At 39.2% G+C, this 24,569-nt stretch overlaps 4 protein-coding genes across 4 annotated transcripts; 1 reads left to right on the forward strand and 3 right to left on the reverse strand.

Moving 5' to 3' along the window:
* Positions 1-1,869: 1,869 nt before the first annotated feature.
* On the reverse strand, positions 1,870-3,568 carry LOC124139669 (glycine-rich cell wall structural protein 2-like). The gene is made up of 2 exons (XM_046506933.2): positions 3,524-3,568; positions 1,870-2,613 (listed from the first exon to the last, which is right to left on the reverse strand). The coding sequence occupies exons 1-2, from the start codon at positions 3,527-3,529 to the stop codon at positions 1,972-1,974; spliced, it is 648 nt and encodes a 215-aa protein (XP_046362889.1). The 5' UTR covers positions 3,530-3,568; the 3' UTR covers positions 1,870-1,971.
* Positions 3,569-10,934: 7,366 nt separating this feature from the next.
* LOC124139668 (shematrin-like protein 2) lies at positions 10,935-12,252 on the reverse strand. The gene is made up of 2 exons (XM_046506930.2): positions 12,212-12,252; positions 10,935-11,641 (listed from the first exon to the last, which is right to left on the reverse strand). The coding sequence occupies exons 1-2, from the start codon at positions 12,215-12,217 to the stop codon at positions 11,018-11,020; spliced, it is 630 nt and encodes a 209-aa protein (XP_046362886.1). The 5' UTR covers positions 12,218-12,252; the 3' UTR covers positions 10,935-11,017.
* Positions 12,253-18,096: 5,844 nt separating this feature from the next.
* LOC124139667 (glycine-rich cell wall structural protein 2-like) lies at positions 18,097-19,357 on the reverse strand. Its single transcript, XM_046506928.2, has 2 exons — positions 19,316-19,357; positions 18,097-18,912 (listed from the first exon to the last, which is right to left on the reverse strand). Exons 1-2 carry the CDS (start codon positions 19,319-19,321, stop codon positions 18,211-18,213), a joined length of 708 nt encoding a protein of 235 aa, XP_046362884.2. The 5' UTR covers positions 19,322-19,357; the 3' UTR covers positions 18,097-18,210.
* Positions 19,358-22,602: 3,245 nt separating this feature from the next.
* Positions 22,603-23,644, forward strand: LOC124139647 (keratin-associated protein 19-2-like). The gene is made up of 2 exons (XM_046506905.2): positions 22,603-22,631; positions 23,072-23,644. The coding sequence occupies exons 1-2, from the start codon at positions 22,626-22,628 to the stop codon at positions 23,642-23,644; spliced, it is 579 nt and encodes a 192-aa protein (XP_046362861.2). The 5' UTR covers positions 22,603-22,625.
* Positions 23,645-24,569: the final 925 nt, after the last annotated feature.

Below are 24,569 nucleotides of genomic sequence, written 5' to 3' on the forward strand. Positions count from 1 at the left end.
TGAGTTGTTACACAAGTATGAACCAACACTTTGATTTTTTTCATTTCAAATGAAACAGTTATTAAGTTAAAGGCATCTTACTAAAAACGCAACACAATAACAACTATTTTACAAATGCAATTGAAGTGGCGGGTGACCAACATCTTTAAGTGAGTGAGTTTGGTTTAATACCGCATTGAAAAGTATTTCTGTTGTGTCACGGCGTGTCAGCTTGATGTGGAAGAAAGCCACAAGCGGTGCAGGTCTCAGACGTTTACCACGTTATGATTATTGAAAACAACCACTATAGGTATGGTGTTGAAAAAGCTAGAAGCATAATCAAGGCGAATATGGTATCAGAAGCCCCCGACCACAGGTTTCTGGCGCGCCTAAGAAACGCAACTCAGAATTGCGTCGCCTTAGAAGACTGGGCCACCTGTGCCCCCTCATCACACTGAAGTACCACACCCTAAATATTATTTCTGTCCCTCGCTTTGTCATTGCCACACACCTGCTTAATCTGTCATGGAATATATGAAAATATCACCATTCATAAAGAAGTAACATTACAGAACCAAGAGTAATATCGAAACAAGCGTATGGATGAAAATCAATTTATCGAAAGAGACCAATCTGTTAATCCATCTCTGCATATCGTCAAGCGCACAGAGGACAGGGAACCATATTGAATGAGGCATATGAGTCAGTGCGTGACATTGATTTCGTTGACCTAACTAAGTCACAGGGGAATTCTGTGCCGGCACACCAGTGTTATAACTATTGTTATATAAAATATAAGTGTATTGCACCATTCTTATGCTGGGATCACAATACATTTACATGCACAACATTCATAAATTCAGTTGAGGTGAGGTGAAACGGCGTTTAACGTATACTTCAATATTAATGCGCTTAAGTAGTTGTGTGCATGCATGCATGCGCGTGCGTGCGTGCGTGCATGAATGTGTGTGTGTGTGTGTGTGTGTGTGTGTGTGTGTGTGTGTGTGTGTGTGTGTGTGTGTGTGTGTGTGTGTGTGTGTGTGTGTGTGTGTGTGTGTGTGTGTGTGTGTGTGTGTGTGTGTGTGTGTGTGTGTGTGTGTGTGTGTGTGTGTGTGTGTGTGTGTGTGTGTGTGTGTGTGTGTGTGTGTGTGTGTGTGTGTGTGTGTGTGTGTGTGTGTGTGTGTGTGTGTGTGTGTGTGTGTGTGTGTGTGTGTGTGTGTGTGTGTGTGTGTGTGTGTGTGTGTGTGTGTGTGTGTGTGTGTGTGTGTGTGTGTGTGTGTGTGTGTGTGTGTGTGTGTGTGTGTGTGTGTGTGTGTGTGTGTGTGTGTGTGTGTGTGTGTGTGTGTGTGTGTGTGTGTGTGTGTGTGTGTGTGTGTGTGTGTGTGTGTGTGTGTGTGTGTGTGTGTGTGTGTGTGTGTGTGTGTGTGTGTGTGTGTGTGTGTGTGTGTGTGTGTGTGTGTGTGTGTGTGTGTGTGTGTGTGTGTGTGTGTGTGTGTGTGTGTGTGTGTGTGTGTGTGTGTGTGTGTGTGTGTGTGTGTGTGTGTGTGTGTGTGTGTGTGTGTGTGTGTGTGTGTGTGTGTGTGTGTGTGTGTGTGTGTGTGTGTGTGTGTGTGTGTGTGTGTGTGTGTGTGTCTGTTTGTACCAGTCCGGAATAATGCCGATTTTATAGTGCCTGGCCCACTTAGATACCATGCCGCTGTTTAACATGAATATCCACTGAGAAATATTATACTGACCAGTCCTTGTTTTATCAGGGTTACAGGGTAACAACAAGACGGCATACTTTGAAGTCTTCTGTCGGCCAGGTGAATGATTTCTATAGAATATTCGTTACATGTAATACAACTACCAAAATTTCCACAATCATTGAATAATACAACTTACAATATATACAATGTAACGTCAAATTTATTGCCCATTCGTTAATTGATACAAAAACATATCAATAAAGTACAAAAACATTCATACATCAGGCATGCCAAGCATACGCTTCTAGTGGTAGTAATAGGGAGTGGCTTTGCCAACGAACGACCCAGCAACTCCATGACCAACGAAAGGTCCACCATGTCCATAAATGCCGTGTCCGGCTACTCCGTGTCCGACGAAAGGTCCATGTCCAGTAAATCCATTTCCTACAAGACCAGCTCCATGTCCGACGTTCTTACCGTAGCCGTAGTTATTGTTGTAGGGGTTGTAACCGTAGCCATGTCCCTGACCAGCAACACCGTGGCCACCGACTGCGAGGGGTCCTGCGAGTCCGTGTCCGGCGAGTCCAAGGAGTCCATTTCCTACAAGGCCAACTCCATTCCCAACTCCATTGTAGGTGTTGTAGCCATAACCATGTCCCTTTCTAGCAACAAAGGGTCCGTGTCCTGCGAATGAACCAGCATGACCAACGAAAGGTCCGTGTCCAACAAGACCAACTCCATGTCCAGCAACGAAGGGACCGGCAACACCGACTTTCCCAACGCCTTTACCGTAGCCATAGCTGTTGTAACCATGGTTCCTGTTGTATGGGTTGTAACCATAGCCTTTACCAGCAACACCGACAGTGCCGACTCCGAAGGATCCAGTTCCGAAAGGCACCTGAGCCAACGCAGAAGCTACTAGCAGGGACAACGCAGCGATGACGGCCTGAATGTAACAAATACATTAGAGTTCAAAATTCAAACACGGTTTTATATATATATGACAGCTCTTCAGTGTAACTGTCATGAGACAGCGAAAGTACTATGTATGAAACTGATATAAAGAAGATGATGGACTAACGTGGACTTTATTATTTTATTATATATTACATGTACACCGAGTGAACATTTACCTCATTTTTGTGTGTGTGTGTATATATATATATATAAGCAAATGCACAAACTTTGTGAACCTCGTATCTTCGATTTGACAATTTTTTTAACAAACGTTATCCCACCGTTACAAGGCTGAAAACAGTCATGGAAACACTGAAGGCGTGAAGTCCAAAACACAACTATCATACCCGTATCAATACATCACTATCGAATGACAACTTATTGTTTGCTTCATTTGTAGCTAGAATCAAACATGAGCGTACACTTTCTTTTGCAAAGCAGTTTATTAGTGTTATTACGTTACGAACATAAACTATGTACAATGAAATGATGTACTCGTTGCACAAAATAGATCAGCGCTTGTCGTCAGGTTGGTGACCTTACTTTTTTAAACACAGAATCTGATTCGTTAATGAAAACTGTGAACAGATTATTGAGATTTACTTGTACATCAAATACGAATCAATTAATTGCTGCAGATTTTCCTTTCCTTGTCATTTGTTTAACCAACCCACATCACTGTCCATCACATCTATGTAACCCCGTGCTTCGCTTTACCTTAATATGCTGAGTTATCCCCACTTCGTTACAAGCGGTTGCTTCATTTAGACAAGAAATTTTAGTTAAGAATTGAAATTGATTGAATTAGAAAAAAACAGTGTAGTATATTTAAACGCATTGAACTTGACTGAGAGAACACATTAGATGGTTGCATGACTGTCGGTACAATGGTATCTTACCTTCATGATGAACAGACTTGACTAGACGATACACCAGTGTTGAGATGACTGATACCTCCAGTGTGGTGCTCCACATTTATATACCCTCAACAGGGTCACGTGATCTTTACCCCTACAGTTATATGTATCACGTGACCAATCGTTTAAGTGAATATTTGAATAGTTGCGCAACTCAACGTTCGTTGTGCCATTAAGCAGAATTTAATCACGACAGTGTTAAAGCCTAAACTATTGTCATACCATTGAAAACCTCATATATGTTTTTCAACTCTAATAATATATTTCAAAAACTGTTTCAACCATAATTCAATTACATTACACATGTATCGTAGGTTCCAATTCCATAACTCCTTTTTCAGCGTCTGCTCAAACATCGCATTACACTTTCCTTGCACAAGCAACACACGTTCAGGCTTTCCACGACAGAATGAAAGAAGATTGACACACAACTATACAAATATTTATCATCTTGGGACAAAGACACCAATCCAGGTTTTTTATGCTAGCAAGAAAAAACAACAACTTTGCTCGGTGTTTGCTAGTATTAGTGTGTTCGTGTTGTTCATAAATATTCATTTGGGAAAGTAAGTTCAGTGTGTGTTTTTAGACTGGAGATTCAATTTGAAGTGAAAGTGTGAATATTCTTCTTTTTTAAAAGGCTACAATGTGTGTGTGTTTACAAATCAATCGCGTTCTGGTAAACATTTACAATTATAGTATTTTCATCCGTTTAGCAGTAGCCGTAGTGCGTGTAGATCACGATAACAGTCGCAGTAACACTTAAAAACGACACAGAAGAAACTGCATGCATGCAAAATTCAAATGACTCCACATACACACATAAACTAAACAATAAGATAAGAATGTTAGAAGTGTCCTAATTGCTTTTCATGAAAAGAATGACCACAAACTGTTTAGTCTCAAGTCAGATCATCCTAAGTGTAGTCGAACATACAAAACATCAACATCAACAATAATATCAAAAATGAAGCATCAACTACAATAAGGATGTCAAGAGTGAACACATAAATAAACATTTCTTATCTGTTTCATTGTAGACACCATCAAACAAGGGAGTATAGTTTCTTCTGTCCGGGAATTTATGTATCTTTTAGACATTCTGGGCAATAGTTGTGATACATAAAAACTTGTGATGGTTTTGATATTTAGAGATTGGTTTTATTAATAACACTAAGATACAGTCTTGGCATTTTTAACTTTTCATTTTCTCCACACACCAGGTCCATATAGATCTGGAGGCTGGAATAGGGTTCAGCCAACCAAAGTAATTACCAATATCATACTTGACACTAATAAATCTATTCACTTATCCCCCACACAAGTGTTGAGTTTAAGCGGCCATTTTGAACTCATGTGTATACTACATTGTCTTTTTATAATCCCCAAGAAACATGAACATATATTTCTTACTTCAACTACTTTGTTTCCTTCAACTGAACTTTAGTTATATTTAAGCATTCACTTTATTGCATACGAATGAATTATTTGTAATAGACTCTAGATCTGCAACTCCGGTAGACAGCTTCTTGCAAAAACATGGTGATCATCTGCAAGAAGTCCTGGTCATTGGTCCCACGGCAATCTTAATAATCCATATTCAATTTTTAAAATAATTCATTCTGTTTTTATGTTTGCAACTAAATATAAGACTATTTATTGATTTGTTTTTACATGGGTGATTCCAATACCAATTGGAGGTATTATGCTATAGTAGTGGTAGTCGCAGTACATGTAGTAGTAGTAGTAGCAGTTAATGTAGTAGTAGTTGTAGTAGTAGTAGTAGTTGTAGTAGTAGTAGTAGTAGTAGTAGTAGTAGTTGTTGTAGTGGTAGTAGTGGTTAAAGTAGTGGCAGTACTAGTGGTTGTTTTACTGTGTTGTTAAACGCTGACTGACAATGTGGAGGTTATCTTTTGAAAAATCATACACAAAGTATATGTAGTAGTAGTAATAGTAGTAGGAGTAATAATACTAGTAGTAGTAGCTTTGATTGTTGTAGTAGCTGTAACAGTAGTAGTAGTGTAGTGGTTATAGTAGTAATAGTACTCGTAGTTGTCTGACAAAGCGGAGGTTGTCTAGTGACAAATCGTTCACATAGTAGTAGTAGTAGTAGAAGTAGTAGTAGTAGTAATAATACTAGTAGCAGCTTTTGTAGTGGTAGTAATAGCAGTAGTAGCTGTAATAGTAGTAGTAGTTGTTGTAGTAGTTGTAGTAGTAGCAGTAGTAGTAGTAGTAGTAGTTGTAGTGGTAGTAGTGGTAAATGTAGTGGCAGTACTAGTGGTTGTTTTACTGTGTTGTTAAACGCTGACTGACAATGTGGAGGTTATCTTTTGAAAAATCATACACAAAGTATATGTAGTAGTAGTAATAGTAGTAGGAGTAATAATACTAGTAGTAGTAGCTTTGATTGTTGTAGTAGCTGTAACAGTAGTAGTAGTAGTGTAGTGGTTATAGTAGTAATAGTACTCGTAGTTGTCTGACAAAGCGGAGGTTGTCTAGTGACAAATCGTTCACATAGTAGTAGTAGTAGAAGTAGTAGTAGTAGTAATAATACTAGTAGCAGCTTTTGTAGTGGAAGTAATTGCAGTAGTAGCTGTAATAGTAGTAGTAGTTGTTGTAGTAGTAGTAGTAGTAGCAGTAGTTGTAGTAGTAGTAGTAGTAGTAGTAGTAGTAGTAGTAGTAGTAGTAGTACTGGCAGTTGTTTTACTGTGTTGTTGAACGCTGTCTGACAAAGCGGAGGTTATGCAGTGACTAATAGTACACAAGTTTATTTAAGTTAAGAAAGTAATAGCAGATATTAAGTCAAATGTTTGCTACAACCTTAGGACTAAACATTCTAAAATGGTTTCCACAAAAATGAGTTTAATTTAGAGAAAACCTTTGATGACATGGGATACATTCCTCGCCCGGGGCAACACGTTCGACGCTATTTGGACGACCCTTTGTGTCGATATTATATCCGCAGGCTTAAATCTTTAATGCGATGTGGTATACATGATGCAAATTCACAGCGTCAGTTTCGACCTCAATGGTTAGTAATTACTTTTATTAAATACCCTATAAACGTTGTGTTGAATGTATTAGTTTGGTTGCATTAACATGCTGACAATTGATGACTGAATTGTTTAACCTCCGGATTGGATGTTAAGAAGTGAGTGTTGAACTGAGTAAATATGCAAAGGTGAATGACACATAATCACATAAAGCGGGAACATTGACCCGTCAGTACCCCTACAGGCATCTCTGAAAAAAAACCACTAACATAAAACTCATAAACATTTTGAATTTTTAAATATGCACATTGTCAGGACCGATGCTAAATATGATAATTGTTAAAATGATATTTTCGTGAATCGCTTATACAATCGTGTACTGTTATATCAGCGTGAAATAACTAATCAGTCCATGTATATTTTTACCCGACAAACATAGCTGATCTATACTTAGTTTAATAGAAATAATAATAAAGCGACAAAACCCTTTCGATATCCAAAAGAAACCTCTGTACAAAGCAGACTCGATTGTACGATCCCGACTATATCATGAGCGTGTGTTGATGAATCACTATCAAATAGCAATGATACCAGATGTTCGCGAAAAGGTGAGCATACCCTGCCCCACAGTGGCACCCGTCACAAATACATGCAAAGGCAAGTCAATTGTCCAGCAGAAAAAATACCGGGAACATATATCATGGTACAACTCAAAATGGGGAATTGCATCGAACATCATTTTTGTCACTGATGCGACAAATGTGGAAATGTCATCCACGTGTCTACCATAAAACATGTTGAAAGCTTTACTGAGGAACTCCTTTTGCGTAAAGGTCTCCTCGCAGCTGGTCATCTACAAAGGCTATCGTCTATATTATCAAACATTAAACGCGATTCATGTTTTGTTTTATGGCCTTCAAGCATTCGTCAATACCTTGATTATGATATTTGGGAGAAATAAAGGGTAGTGTCGTTATAAGAAAGGTGACGGTGGCACCTTTATGCTGGAAAGTAATATTTGTTGCTATGAAAAATTAAGAATTTGTTTAACTATTATTGGCATTTTCAATTAACACTGTTACAGAACTTCTTCCAAATGAATATGAGAGATCGTGATTTTCATGAGTTCAAGTTTCATTGAAGGTCGTTGAGGTACATAATGACCCAAATGGATTTCAATTTCACATCCAAATCAGTGAAAGGCTTACAATGTCTACAAATGCAGTTTTGTATGCGTACCTAAGCCGAGGTGAGGTGAAATAGGATTTTAATGTCACGTTCACGATTATTGTACTGCTGTACTAGTGCAAACTTATGCCGGATTTATAGCTTAGACCACTGATATACCATGGCGCAGTGTAACACGGATTCTCCACTCAGACACAGTATACTGACTCAAGGTAGACCAGCCCTGTTTCATCTATTAAATGCAGAGCGTCAGACAGGGTAACAAGTTTGACGCAATTAGGGAATCAAACCACCGACATTCCGCTCTCCGGACAGAGGCTATGTCCACTAAATCACCGAGACGGTATAGTCTCTTCTAGAGAAGAAAGAGAAACAAGTAACGTTTGTCGTCTACATCCTGCCACAAAGAGTACCAACTGTAATAAAAACACTTTGCGGAAATAAGATTGTTTTTGCAAGGTGGATAGTGCATACCTACAGTCAAACACCGTTGTGTCGAAGTTGAAGGGAATTATGTAACTGTTTCGAGTTATCCGAGGTTCGAGGGTGTATTTTAAGTTTTATCAACTCCAGAGAGCCTGAAATTTGAGGCTTTTCGTTTTTGCGTCACAATGACGAGTGGTGTAGAATTAAGCCTTACAAGACTGGCTTAAGCCTCTCTAAGTCTCGAAATACCTTTACGAAATAGCTATGCTGCAAACGTTCAATGCCTGTAATATATGAGAGTAAAGTATAATGATATAAAAGGCCAATGTTTGAGCATACACAGCGCCATACTTTGTTGAAAGGTTATCATCAGAGTTTCCTTGTATAATCAGGCCGAATCTGGTAGTCGAACCAACAAATATAGAATCACAGCACGACTTAAGTAAGTGGCAATTTAACAATAACTTTTTGTTAAGAAATGGCCAAAATACAACATTCGAAATCTATTTAGCACAAAACTAGAAACCTCAGTTGTCATTTTCCGGTATCGGCGTTGTGGTTAACTTATTCTAGTGTCCAGCCAGTTCAAGTTCAGTTAAAATAGATAAAGACGTGTGTTGTTATGAACCAACACAGTGCATATTTCATTTCATATGTAACAGTTTTTTAGTTGAACGCATCTTACTTAAACACAACACAAACAAATAATTTTTTTACAAATGCAATGGAAGCGGCGGGCGACCAACATCGTCAACTGGTTATAGTGAGTGAGTCAGTTAATACCGCATTCTGTTATGTCACAGCGTGTCAGCTTCATGTGGAAGAACGCCCGAAGTGATGCAGGTCTCAGACGTTTACCAACCAATAGAGCTATAGTGTTGATTAAGCTGGAAACGTAATCAGGGCGAATGTGGTATTAGAAGCCCCAACCACAGGATACTAGCACGCCTAAGAAACGTAACTCAGAATCGCGACCGTACCATCTGTGACCCTTCATCACAATGAAGTACGCTGTTTTCGAAACCCTAAATATTATTCCTTTGCCTCGCTTTGCCATTGCCACAAACCAACTTAATCTGCCATAGACTATATGAAAGACATATTCATTCACAAAATAGCTAGCCTACATTACAGAGCCAAAAGTAATCTTAAAACACGCGTATAGATGAAAATCGATTAATCGAAAGAGACAAATATGTTAATCCATCTCTGCATATCGTCACGCTATCGCACGCGCACAAAGGACAGTGAACCATATTGAATGAGGTATATGATCAGTTTCGTTTACTTGTGTCATCGGAATTCTCTGTCAGCACACCAGTGTTATAACTATTTATTTATACATATATGTATATATATTGCGATCCTTATAAATGTATTACACCGTGCTTATGCTAGGATCACAATGTATTTACATGCACAACATTATGTAAATTCAGCTGAGGTGAGGTGAAAAGGGGTTGAACGTCGCGTCCAAGGATATTGCCCTTATTACTTGATTAACATGAATACCCCACTGACACAATATACTGACTCCGAGCCGACCAACCCTTGTTTTAGACCCTCAATGCCGAGGGCCAGGCAGGGTAACACGCTCTATCCACTACACCACGGAGCCGGTCGTAAACTCATTTAAGAAACCAACGGCACCCAATTCTCTTTCTTATATACATTGAAATAAATGCATACTTTTCCTTAAATTCTGATTGAATTTCAATCATGTAATCATCAGCAGGATAGATGGCATCTACTTATTAGAATTTTATATATCTACTGGGATATATACCATGGAAAAAATAATGGCATTGTCTGTTAACATCTGTAAAATCGGTTCCACGTACATAGAGCACATGTAGTGTACGACAAGAAGTAGCAACCGTGTAAAGTGATTTTGTGTGCAAATCACATGTTTATCACGATTGCCTTTGTACGACTGTTAACCTCTGTTATTTTCATCATGTCTTCTTGTTGTCAGTGTTGTTTTGCAAAAAGTGAAGATCAATTATTATTTGAATTCAGATTAAACGGTCATGTTGCTTTTAGTACGGCTTGGCCTTTATGGAATATTGATGTCAATAAATTAAATTGACTCATTATTTGAGGACGGGATAGTGCGGAGGTTTACACACAAGGATGTCTATTAACAAATTCAAGAGTCGTTGTATATTTCACTCAGCAAGAACGTTAAATAATGTAACAATGTGCATGTCCATTTCGAGTGAGTGAGTGAGTGAGTGAGTTGGGTTTAACGCCGCTTTTAACAGTATTCCAGTTATATCACGGCGTGTCAGCTTAATGTTGGAGGAAAGCCCGAAGTCATGCAGGTCTCAGACGTTTACCACTTCGGTGAAACCCACGAGCACGGGTATGGTGCTGACAAACCCAGAAACATAATCGGGGCGAACCGGGACTCGAACCGGGATTCGAACCCACAATCATAGGTTTCTGGCGTGCCCAAGGGAAGCAAATTCTGCACAGCGAATCGCGGCGCCTTAGACGACTGGGCCACCCGTGCCCCCATGTCCAGTGCGAAAACAGATTTAGATTTCTATAGAGGTGAGGTGGAATGGGTTTTAGAGACACGTTCTAGATTATTTAACTTCGCGGCGAGTATTCACATATTTGTGTGACTCGGAGCCGACCAGTCATTGCCAGGGTAACAGGATAACAACACGAGCCATATTTCAAAGCCTTCTGGTGTGATGCCGCCAGGGGAGAATTTCTATAGAATATTCGTTACATGTAACACAACGACCGAAATAGAAACATGTATGTAACGTCAGGTTTATTGCCCATTCGTAAATGGATACAAAAACATATCAATAAAGTACAAAAACATTCATACATCAGGCATCACAAGCGTAGGTCCCTAGTGGTAGTAATAGGGACTGGCTTTGCCAACGAACGACCCAGCAACTCCATGACCAACAAAGGGTCCACCATGTTCATAAACACCGTGTCCGGTAACTCCGTGTCCGACGAAAGGTCCATGTCCAGCAAATCCATTTCCTACAAGACCAGCTCCATGTCCGACGTTCTTACCGTAGCCGTAGTTGTTGTTGTAGGGGTTGTAGCCGTATCTATATCCCTGACCGGCAACACCGTGTACAACTGCGAGGGGTCCTGCGAGGCCGTATCCGGTGTGTCCAAGGAGTCCATTTCCTACAAGACCAACTCCATTCCCAACTCCATTGTAGGTGTTGTAGCCATAACCGTGTCCCTTTCCAGCAACAAAGGGTCCGTTTCCTGCGAATGAACCAGCATGACCAACGAAAGGCCCGTGTCCAACAAGACCAACTCCATGTCCAGCAACGAAGGGACCGGCGACACCGACTTTCCCAACGTCTTTACCGTAGCCATAGCTGTTGTAACCATAGTTCTTGTTGTATGGGTTGTAGCCATAGCCTGTACCAGCAACGCCGACAGTGCCGACTCCAAAGGGCACCTGAGCCAACGCAGAGGCTACTAGCACGGACAACGCAGCGATGACGGCCTGAATTTGTGAAATACATTTGAGTTGAAAATTTGAAACTTCAAACACTTTCATACAAATGCAGATAGTAACATTAACTGTATCCATAACATCGTGTTTACATGGTCACAATATAGATGAATTAATGACGATGTGAGTTTCATTTATAACTCATTGACTCTTTATCGGTTATATAGATGAGTAGTGATTTAGCAAGAATATAACAACGCTCTGATTCGGAAATAAAGAAGCTAAAATGCATTAGTTGGTCAATGCTTCGTTGTATACTCATATATCAACTTACTTCTTTTTAGCAAATGCACACAGTTTCTGAACATAGTGTCCTCGAAGTTAGTATGTTAATATCATGATACACTGCACGGCAAATAAAAGTATACGATTGAAAATTGGATTGGACAAATAGATTACAAACGTTAATCCAAACGCAACTGGGCTGCGAAAACACTGCAACCGTAAAGCCAAAAACACATGTAATTAGAACAAAGAGTGTCGTGTATTTAAACGCTTCAAACTTGACTAAAAGACAACATTAGATGTGTGTATGACTGTATCAGTACAGTGGTATCTTACCTTCATGATGAACAGACTTGACTAGATGAACAGTGTTGAGATGACTGATACCACCACTGTGGTGCTGCCTCCTTATATACATCCTTTACAGGGTCACGTGATCTTTACTCCAAGAATTATACCGCTACATATGTATCACGTGACCCCATAGTATAAGCGAATATGTGAACAGTTGCGTAACTCAACGTTCGTTGTGCCCTTAATCAGAATTAAGCATCAAAGTGTTACAGATACAATTATACATCTCATGTTGATTCTGTTGACATGATTTTCATTTTATTGAAAACTATTTTTTAACTCTAATAATATATCTCAATATTCGTTTTAACCATTATTCAATTATATTCGCTTTGTTTACTGTCGTAACTCTCTTTAGTAGAAAGGCAGGTATGCTGATCAGACATGTGCTTAGCAAGTCGAGGGTTGATCACACACACAGATACACACATGTACATGCATTATATGAGACAAGGAATAAGAGCCGTCAGTTTCAAATGCTTCACGCTCTTGTATCGTCAGTTGCGAATTCCACACATTCCCTGAAATTCCAAGACACATCTAGGTTCTAACTCCATAAATCCTCTTGCATCGTCGGCTCAGACCTCGCATCACGCTTTCCTTGCACAATCAACACACGTTCAGGGTTTCCACGACAGATTGAAAGAAGATTGACGCACAATGATCCACATATTTACCCTCTTGTGACAAAGACACCAATCCAGTTTTTTGATACAAGCAAGAGAAAATTAACAGTTGATAGACATGTTGTATGTGCAGTATTAGATTGGGTATCAATTTGAAGTGAAAGTGTCATTATTCTCCTATTTGAAAGATTAAAATATTTTGTACATTTACAGCGTTGCCATCCGTTCTGCAGTAACCGTAGTGCGTCACAGTTACATTTGCAAACGATAGAGACGTAAATGTATACATCTAAAATTCAAATGACACAACATCCACAGATCCACTAAGAGAAAAATTATGATAAAATAAGTGTCCTAATTAGCTTGTCATGAAAGGAATGACCAGAAACTCAAATCTAATCACCAAACGTGTTGTCGAACATACAAAACATCAACATCAACATCAACATCAACAATTATATCAAGGATGGTGCATCAACTAAAGTAACTACCAATATCATGCCATAAACATATTCTTGTACAAACCAAACCAGTGTTGAGTTTGATCGGCTAATTTGAACTCAAGTGCTCACGACATTGTTTTTCCTGTGAAGTTTAAAACCCCAAAGAAACATGCACTCATCACACATTTCTTTCATCAACTACGTTGTTCCCTTTAACTGAACTTGAGTTATGTTTGAGCTTTGACTTAATTGCATACGGGAGCATAATTTGTAATAGGCTCTAGATCTGCAACCGAAGTAGAGTGCTACTTGCTAACATGGTGTCATCTACAAGAAGTCCTGGTCAGTGGACCCACGGCAGTCTCAATCCATATTCAAATTTAGAACTGATACATTCTGTTTTTTATGTTTGCAAATAAAAACAATTCATTGATCTTTTTTCATATGGATGATTTCAATACCAACTGGAGGCAAAAGGTATAGTAGCAGCAGCAACAGTACATATAGTAGTAGTAGTAGTAGTAGTAGTAGTAGTAGTAGCTTTTATAGTAGTAGTTGTTGTTGTTGTTATTGTAGTGGTAGTAGATCGATGCTTATGATGTAAATCACTGGATTTTCTGATCCAGGCTCGATTATTTACATACCGTTGTCATATACCTGGAATATTGCTGAGTGCAGGGTCAAACAAACTACTTATTGTCTTGCTGTGTTGTTAAACGCTGTCTGACACATTGGAGGCCAATTAGTGATAAATCGTAGGCTTACAGTGGTTATAAGTTAAGTTACGTTAATAAGGTTAACTTATATATTAAATCGAATGTTTGACACAAACTCAGGACTAAACATTTCATGGTCCAAATATTCTACAATGCTTTCTGCAAAAATGTGTTTAATTTGGAGTAAATGACGTGGGATAGATTCTTGGCCCGGGGCAATACGTTCGACGCTATTGTGATTACCCTCGGTGTCGAGGCTTAAATCTTTAATGCGATGTGGTATACATGAAAGTATGCTAATTTACAGCTTCAGCTTCGACCTGAATGGTCTATAATTACTTTAATGAAGTATCCCATAAACGTTGTGTTGAATGCATTAGTTTTGTTGCATTGACATGCAAGCAGTTGAAGATTGAATTGAGTAACCTCCCGAATGGATGTGAAGAATTGATTATTGAATTGAGTACGTATGCAAATGTGAAATAACACGTAGTCACATAAACCGTGAAACAATGTCCCGCCAGAACCCCTTCACGCATCTCTGGGAATACCACTTACATGAAATTCATAAATATTTTTTAGTAAAGTTATTTTTGAAATATGCACATAGTCAGGATACATAGATACTAAATATGATAGTTGTTAAAATGATATTTTCGGCCATCGCCTATACAATCGTGTACAGTTATTCAAGTGGGAAACAACTGATCAGTGTATGTATATTTTTACTAGACAAACATTGCTGATGCTTTGTTGTAAAGGTCTCCTCGGAGCTTGCCATCTGGAAAAGCTATCCCCTATATTATCAAACAATAAAACACGTTGCATGTTTTGATTTGATTTGATTTGTGAGGTGAGGTGAGGTGAGGTGAAATTGGTTTTACCGTCGCGTCCAAGATTATTGCACTTATATATATTGCACGTATGTGTGTGTGTGGCTGCTTGTACTAGTCCGGACTGATGCCGATTAATAGTGCTAGCTGACTGATCATGAGAAACCATGCCGCAGTTTAACATGAATACCCCACTCAGACACAGTATACTGACTCCGAGCCGACCATTCCTTATTTTAGCCCCTTAATGCTGAGCCCCAGACAGGGTAACAACAAGTACCATCTTTTAAAGTCTTTGGTATGACGCGGCCGGGGATCGAACCCCGGACCTTCCGCTCTCCAGGCGGACGCTCTACCACTAGACCACGGAGGCGGTCGTTTTTATTTGTGACCTTCATGTATTCGTTAATACTTTTATCATGATATATGGGGAAAACATAGGGATTGTGCCGTGTAAAGAAAGGTGCTTTATATTTCTTGACATGAAAAAATGAATCTTTTGTTTTAATGCCGCGAAAATTATTTTTGGCATTTTTAATGAATATGAAAGATCGTGATATTCATGATTTCCAGTTTCATCGTAAATCGTTGATGTACAAACTGACCCATGTAGATTTCAATTTTACATCCAAATCAGCGCAGGGTTGTACAATCTCTACATAGGCAGTTCTTTAGGCGTAGCAGAGCCGAGGTGAGGTGAGTTGAGTTTAAATGGGATTTTAACGTCATGTTCACGATTATTTTACTTATACAGCTACCTGCATGCACGTGTGTGGCTGCTTGTACTAATGCAGACTTATGACGGTTTAGGGCACTGATATACCATGGCGCAGTGTATAACGGATACTCCACTCAGACACATTATTCTGACTGAATTCCGACCAGTCCCGTTTCATCCATTAAATGCCGAGCACAAGTACTGTCGTTGTTAACGCAGTCAAGAGGTCAAGCCACCGACATTCCGCTGTCCAGACAGAGGCTAAAACACCAACACGATATATTCCCTTCGAGGGATGAAATAGTAACAAAGTGACGTTTGTGGTCTTCATCCTTCTAAAAAGGTTACCTACTATAATTAAAAAACCTTTGCGGAAGTACGATTGCTCTTGCAAGGTGGATATATAGGGCATACATACATTCAAACAGCGTTGTGTCGAAGTTGAAGGGACCTACGTAAATGTTTCGAGTTGTCCGAGGTTCGACAAAACCTAACATGGTAAATAAAGAATGAATATGGAGGGATCATGCTTTTTCTGATAGACAACCGAAAGTTCGACACATCAAAGTTCGACACAACGGTGTTTGACTGTACATGTATTGTGTGTTTACCGTCGTGATAGTATTTTCGTAGTTTTCCGTCGGCTTGTCGTTTGACAGACACATATGTCGATGTTTCATATAATCGGGACCTTGCGGCTATTTCGAGTAGAAAATATCCCCAGTATCTAATGACTGTCGAAAGAGTGGGTGATCATGCCCTGTTTGCCTGATTGCGAGTCATCCTCCCCGATAACATGGACCATTTCTCAGTCACTTGTTTGTATGAGTACAATGCCTGAAGCCACCTCTTGTCCCCGCCGTGATATTACTTGAATGGTGTTGAATGCGTCGTTAAACAACATTTGCCAATTAAATTCAATCGCATGACACAGACCTGAAATTGGCTCACGCTTGAATTTGTTGATGGATGCAAAAACAATTGCAAACACCGACAAAAACTAGTGAAGTGCTTGCAATAACAGTAAGAATTTAGCACAGAATTAGTTTAAGCTGGTCAGAGAAGCAAACGAAATTTTTAGTTGTAAAGCAGTGGCCCATCGTTCATGCGCATTGCCCGAAACACACATTCAAAGATATTATTATTCTTCCTTGAATTTGGAAAATACTCGATTCTGACTGGTCAACCAGAGGTTTCAAATCACAATAAGCACCTTTGAATAAAACCGCTGATTAACGTCCGCATCACTACGAAAGCATATATTGATAGGAAAGTATTTCATCCTTAATAATTGTCGGTAGGATATTTCGAAATAATGACACGCACATTTATTGGTTACAAAATGCTGTGTTTTTTCACGTATGATTGTGAATACATTTTGTTCAGAAAACTCGATCGAATAAGGAGGGTGTATTCCAAGTTTAAGGGACGATAGAGAGGTTGGAATTTGACGCTTTTTGCTTTTGCGTAACGATGAGCGGACTGACGTCATAATAGTGACCTGTGGTCTAGAATTAAAACTCATAAAAGTAGCTTTAGCTTCTTTAGGTCTCGAAATACCTTTCCGAAACGGCTATGCTGCAAACGTTCAATACCTGTATTATATGTGATTAAAGTATAATGAAATAAAAAGCCTATGTTTGAACCTATATTGCGCCATACTTTGTTGATAGGTGTTTTATGTAACAGTTATTAAGTTGAATGCATCTTACTAAAAGCACAAGACATACAAATATGTATTTTAGAAATGCAATGAAAGCGGCGGACGACCAACAACGTTAACTGGTTATAGTGTGTGAGTGAGTTTAATACCACATTGAAAAGTATTTGTGTTATATCACGAGTGTCAGCTCCATGTGGAAGAACGCCCGAAGTGATGTAGGTCTCAGACGTTTACCACTTTATTGAAACCAACCAAAACAGATATGGTGTTGGTAAAGCTTTTAACATAATCAGGGCGAATCTGGTATTTGAGGCCCAGACCACAGGATTCGGCACGCCTAAGAAACGAAACTCAGAAGACTGGGCCACCTGTGATCCCTCATCATATGCTACGTTCGATACCCTAAATATGTTTCCTGTCCCTCGCTTTGTCATTGCCACAAACCTGCTAAACTTGCCATGGACTATATGAAAGTATGAAGGTAAAACTACTGTTATATATTATATAAGGTGAGGTGACGGAGTTTAACGTCAGCTTCAAGATTATTGCGCTAAAAAAGTGACGTGCATGCACGCGCGCAAGCGTGCGTGCGTCAGTGTATGTGTGTGTGTGTGTGGCTGCTTGTAATAGTCCGGAACCATGACGATTTTATAGTGCTGGCTCACTGAGATACCATGCCGCAGTGTAACATGATTATCTACTTAGAAATATTATACTGACTCCGAGCCGACCAGTCCTTTGTTTTATCAGGGTAACAGGTAACAACATGTGCCACATTTGAAAGTGTCCTTGTATAACGCGGCCAGGGGAAGAGTTCTATAGAATATTCGTTACATGTAATACAACGACCAAAATATGCACAGTGATTGACTAATACAACATGAATGTAACGTCAGATTTATTGTCCATTCGTAAATGGATACAAAAACATATCAATAAAGTACAAAAACATTCAGGAATCAGGCATCACAAGCATACGTCCCTAGTGGTAGTAATAGGGACTGGCTTTGCCCACGAACGACCCAGCAACTCCATGACCAACAAAGGGTCCACCCTGTCCATAAACGCCGTGTCCGGAAACTCCGTGTCCGACGAAAGGTCCATGTCCAGCAAATCCATTTCCTACAAGACCAGCTCCATGTCCGACGTTCTTACCGTAGCCGTAGTTGTTGTTGTAGGGGTTGTAGCCGTAGCCATGTCCCTGACCAGCAACACCGTGTCCGACTGCGAAGGGCCCTGCGAGGCCGTGTCCGGCGTGTCCAAGGAGTCCATTTCCTACAAGACCAACTCCATTCCCAACTCCGTTGTAGGTGTTGTAGCCGTAGCCGTGTCCCTTTCCAGCAACGCCGTTCTCACCAACGAAAGGTCCGTGTCCATGTCCAACAAGACCAACTCCATGTCCAGCAACGAAGGGACCGGCAACACCGACCTTCCCTACGCCTTTACCGTAGCCATAGTTGTTATAGTTGTAGGGAGTGTAGCTGTTGCCGTAAACCTTTCCAACACCAACGTTGCCAACGCCTTTACCGTAGCCATAGCCATTGTAACCATGGTTCCTGTTGTATGGGTTGTAGCCATAGCCTGTACCAGCAACACCGACAGTGCCGACTCCGACGGATCCAGTTTCTAAAGGCACTTGGGCCAAGGCAGAGGCGACTAGTACAGACAACACAGCGATGACGACCTGATTATAAGAAAACATTGGAGTTTGAGAACTTTATACTTTAAACACCTTCATACAAATGTTAATTGTCATATCAACTGTATCCATTGGAATATGGAATGGTTGGACCCTTTGATGTATACAAAGTGACGTTAATCCGTTACCATCTTTTGCTAATCTGGAAAAGTGTACCGATTAATGTAGTTTCACGGTACATAAATATGAATTAATTTTTGTGTTCAATTTTTCGTTTCCATTCCTTGTCAGTTCCTTATATAAAGCTTCCTTCACCTGGTTACAAAGGGGGTGCTCATGTTTTGGACATACAATTTTAGTTAAGTATTTCATTTAAAGAAAGCTTCAAAATTAACTGAGAGACACTATTTCATGTTTGTATTACTGTAACGGTACAATAGTATCTTACCTTCATGATGAACAGACTTGACTAGACGATATACCAGTGTTGAGATGACTGATGCCACCAACATGGTGTTGCCTCAATATATACATCCTTAACAGGGTCACGTGATCGTTACACCAAGAGTTTTACTGTTAAGCGCGTATCACGTGACCGTATCGTATAAGAGAATATGTGAACAGTTTGGTAACACAGCATTGGTGATTCTATTAAATCAATCATCAAAGTCTTAAAGCTTCTAAAGTAAAATAATACAGTAGACAAACTTGTTCAATGTGAATGTTTTGATTAGTGATCCAGTGTTTAAATAAGTACTTGTGTTTAAAACTCACTTTCGTAAGGGGGTACAGTTACAATAGTGTTGTCATCATTAATATGTGAAGGTCAAGATCACTATCGCGATGACACTTGGATACAGAAGGAAATGCACAGAAACTGAGAACATACACACACACACGCACGCACCACACACACATTGTTTGATTCATGTACAATAAACCTGTAGTCCAGTACATTTCAGTGTTCAGTTTGATCAGCTAATTTGAACTCCTGCGTGTACTACATTGTCTTTCTCGAGAAGTTTACAGATAACAAGATACAGATTACTTGCATTTTACTTTGTCCCCTTTTCTTTATGTAACAGCACTAACAGATTCTGCAACCCAGGTCGCTTGTTACTTGCAAGCATGGTGTCATTTGCATAAAGTCCTGGCCATTGGACTTAATCCATATCCAAAATTAATGTAAAAACGATACATTATGTTTTATGTTTCCAAATTAAGATAAAACAATTCATGAATTTGCTGTTTTTACAAAGGTAATTCTAATGCCAGCTGGAGATAATAAGCTACAGTGGTATTTTGTGTGTGCACAATCAGGGGGTTGCAGTAAATCTACAATTTTGAGTGAAAATATGTCCATTTTAATTTAAATCTAAATTTGGGTATGGTTTGAAGTCGCTAGGGAAATTAGCTTTCAATATTACCTTTTTTCATTGTTTGGGATAAGGTACATCATTGAAAAGACAATTAAAATGCTTTCTTATGATATATTACATGACCATGTTGTCTAGAACTATATTAGATCTGATTTTGAAAACAGGTCATAATGTCGGCACAAATTCAAGATGGCCACCACAAATGCTCCCAGAAAACTTGAAACATCACTTTTCTTTATTAGTTTACTATTTTGGTGTTTTTAAACAATGTTACAATTATTCCACTCATCCACTACATCAACATAATCTACCACCATATCTCACCAAGCAATTTTCGTCAAAATTGTTTTTTGAGGGGTGGGGTAACATTGTATACAATATCTCAGCCCCTATGTAATATGTTTGCATTTTGTTCTTTGAATAGGATAGTACAATGGGTCAGGCAGATTTTAATACACAGTTATAGTGGTTTTATTGACACAATTCAATGGAATTAGTGTTTTACCTACTCACACGATTTGATAATGAAGTATAAACAACATTATTTTTATCAATGTTTCCACTGAGAATAAGAATAACAGTTAAATGAAACAAAATGTTTGCCATTTTTTCAGATAACCGAACACATTACCTTTAAGCAAAGACATAATTTGGATCGTTTAATGACTTAATAAAAATGGTACAGCCAATTTTGTCAAATTATGCATGTTCCCTTCAATTTATAAAATTTTGACCCCCTGAACATTTACGCACACACTTGCAAGCTTACTACCCAATGAAAATTGTGTACAGGTACCTCCTTTATGCAATAGAAAAGGTTTAAGGTACACAGGAAAATGTGGAAACGAAAATCGTGTTTTTCACCCCTGGCCAACTGACTATAAGCTGTCTGACCAGTGCCAGGTTTCCTTGTGAGAGAAGTCGTACTCATACAATGGTTTTAAGTAACATAGACAGCACCTGGAAATAGTTTGACATGCCAATTTATTGATATGTCTGCGTGAAATAGTGAACAAATATAATTGAAGAAAGAACTATTATATATTGAATGGAATGTTTGATTCAATCTAATTATGTCATTGTAAAAATATTCTACAATGTTGTCTATAAAAATGTGTTCAATTTGGAGTAAACATGTGATGACGTGGGATAGATTCCTCGCCTGGGGCAATACGTTCGACGCTGTTCTGACCGCACTCGGGATCAAGATCATATCCGCAGGCTTAAATCTTTAATGAGATGTGATATACATGAAGGTATGCATATTCACAGCTCCTTTCAACCTGGATGGTAAATTTAATTACGTTAATGAAATAGCCCATACACGTTGTCTTCAATGTATTAGTTTTGTTACTTCATCTTCACAAATGGATGTAAAGAATTGATTGCTGAATTGAGCAACCATGCTAATGCCAATGACTATGACATAACACGAAGTCACATAAATGGGGAAAAGTAACCCGTTAGTACCCCTTCATGTATCTCTGCAAATATCCATCAAATAGCTTACGATAGTTATTATAAGAATATTTTCGTCAATTATACAATCGGGTAATGCCACTTAAGGGTGAGAGCTATATTTTTTTTATCCAGCTTAAAATTTAAAACACAGTACATCAATTGGAACTGTCCCATACAAAGTTATTCAGCATAATTATACTTCAAACACATCAATATTTTATTTCAATCATCTAAAAAAAATATCGACAGATCTTTTGGAAATGTCTAAAAGTGACATTGATCTCATATTGAAAATTGTCTAAAAATACCAGAAAATATGAAACGTCAGCACCAGATATTAATTTGTGGAAAGATTCATTCCATTGGGCGAAAAGGCAAAATTGTGATGGAAACTATACGAATGGCTCACAATATTTGTTCCAGATGGTTGCAATTACCTAGTGATAAGAAGCTGGATGTGGAAGCATGTGAAAGGGCAGTCCCAAACACTACTGATATGGAACTTTTACACTCAAAACTATGTCATAAATCGACTTCGTTTTCTTTAAATTTCAATGTGAGTGTGTCATTTTGCAACAACAAAAAATATTCGATGTGTGCTACACAAAAATGTTAATACAGTACATGTGACTAGTTTCTATGGAAATGTATAGGAAGTGGAAACTTTGTTTCCTGTATAAATTATATATAATTTTATTTGTTATATCTTCATGATTTAGTCTACTCGATCAGTATATTATGGACACTAAAACTGAGTTATAAAACACAAATTCGCCAAATGATGTGGTCACGTGATGTTCATTTGCCAGTGTAACTCAGGGGGTAGTCTTCACGTGACCCTGCTAAGGATGTATATATGGAGGCACAATCACAGTGGTGGTATCAGTCATCTCAACCCTGGTGTCAAGTCTGTTCATCATGAAGGTAAGATAACTTCTAATCTAGGATCAAAGTCAGTTAGAGTTAATCCCGTTACCTCGGAATTCTTTAAAGGTAGCCATCGAGCGCCCATTCCAAGCCCTGCTTCATACGAACACGTGGCTTATAAATCATCGTGCTATTTTTATTTTCAACGTGTTTGTTTTTCACAAAAATCCAAACAAGGGTGTCTTGTGGAGAAAGGTATTTCCACCAAGATAAAGTTAAGTCGAAATTAACTTCAGCCGTTCTTAACTTGAAATTTACACTAATACATTATATACCGATTTCTTACTTTTTACTATTTATAGAAATATATATTTACTATTATAGAGCAAAATTTTGTTCTCAAACATGGAATCTAATATGATTTGGAAAAATATTTTCGTTATTATCAGATTATTTTTGTGATTCAAACTGCATTAGAACCGTTCTGTTATATTCAGGCCGTCGTCGCTGTGTTGTCCGTGCTAGTCGCCACTGTCCTGGCACAGAAGCCCCTCCGAGCCGGATCTTTCGGTGATGCTGGTAAAGGCTATGGGTACAACCCGTACAACGGTTACAATGACTATGGCTACGGTAAAGGCCTTGGCAACAAAGGTATTGCTGGTAAAGGTTACGGTTACGACTACAGCCCCAACAACTACAACACCTATGGCTATGGTAAAGATGTTGGGAAAGTTGCTGGGTATGGAGCTGGTCTTGTAGGACACGGACCTTTCGTCGGACAAGGAGTCTACGGACATGATGGCTTTGTTTTTGGACGTGGACCTTTCGTCGGAAACGTAGTTGCTGGTCAGGGACATGGGTACGGTTACAACCCCTACAACAACAACTACGGCTACGGTAAGAACGTCGGACATGGAGCTGGTCTTGTAGGAAATGGATTTGGTGGACACGGACCTTTCGTCGGACACGGCGTTGCCGGACATGGTGTTTATGGACATGGTGGACCCTTTGTTGGTCATGGAGTTGCTGGGTCGTTGGTGGGCAAAGCCAGTCCCTATTACTACCACTAGAGACGTATGCTTGTCTGATGTATGAATGTGTTTTATACTGGATCCATCGTTAAATTATCTTAACAAATAAAATTTCCTAAACATATATATTGTTGTATTTTTATTACAAGTTACGAATCATTGAGTGAGGTAGGTTTAACACCGCTTTGAACAGTTTTTCAGTCATTTAACGGCGTTTCAGTTGGGAAGAAAACACGAAGTGATACAAGTCTTTATTTCTTAGGCGAAAGCCTCGAGCACAGGTGTGGTGCTGACAATTCTAATAAATATAATCAAGTCTAACAGGAATTCGAACACACGATCACAGGTTTCTGGCACAAGTTACCGCAGATAATACAACTGACATACGGGTTCTTTCCTTTTAATACAAGGTTGACTATCTACTGCTAAAAAGTAATCTTAACATCTGCCTTTGCATATATTACGACTACATTGGCATCGGTATATCGGTGTGACGAGAGATGCATGCCAGAGAAGGTTTTTGCTGATTGTACTGATCGAGGTTCATTGGCAAACAGGGGGCAAGGGTGGCGCTATCGTCTGAGGCGCTGCAAAGAGCTATTACAGTTGTGCCAGGAATCTGTGGTCACGGGTTTAAATCCCAGTTCGCCCTGATTATGTTTCCAGGTTTGTCAGCGCCATTCCCTTGATCGTGGGTTTCAACAAAATGGGTAACGTCTAAAACCTGCTTTACTACAAGCTGATATAACTGACATGCGGCGTTAAACCACACCTCGTGTCATGGGATAACATGACCTAGCATCCCATATTGCACCCGCTTTGAACGTATTGATCCAGCGGTGGATCTCGGTTATTCTAACAACTGTATTGGTATGCAGCGAAACCCCATTGATCCGGACAGTACCTTTCCCAATGACATCGTCCAGAGGAAAGTATGTCCGTATTAACGTATCCTGCGTTCATA

This window comes from Haliotis rufescens, unplaced genomic scaffold, assembly GCF_023055435.1.
Source record: "Haliotis rufescens isolate VD_foot unplaced genomic scaffold, xgHalRufe1.0.p SCAF_7, whole genome shotgun sequence".
NCBI classification, from domain to species: domain Eukaryota; kingdom Metazoa; phylum Mollusca; class Gastropoda; order Lepetellida; family Haliotidae; genus Haliotis; species Haliotis rufescens.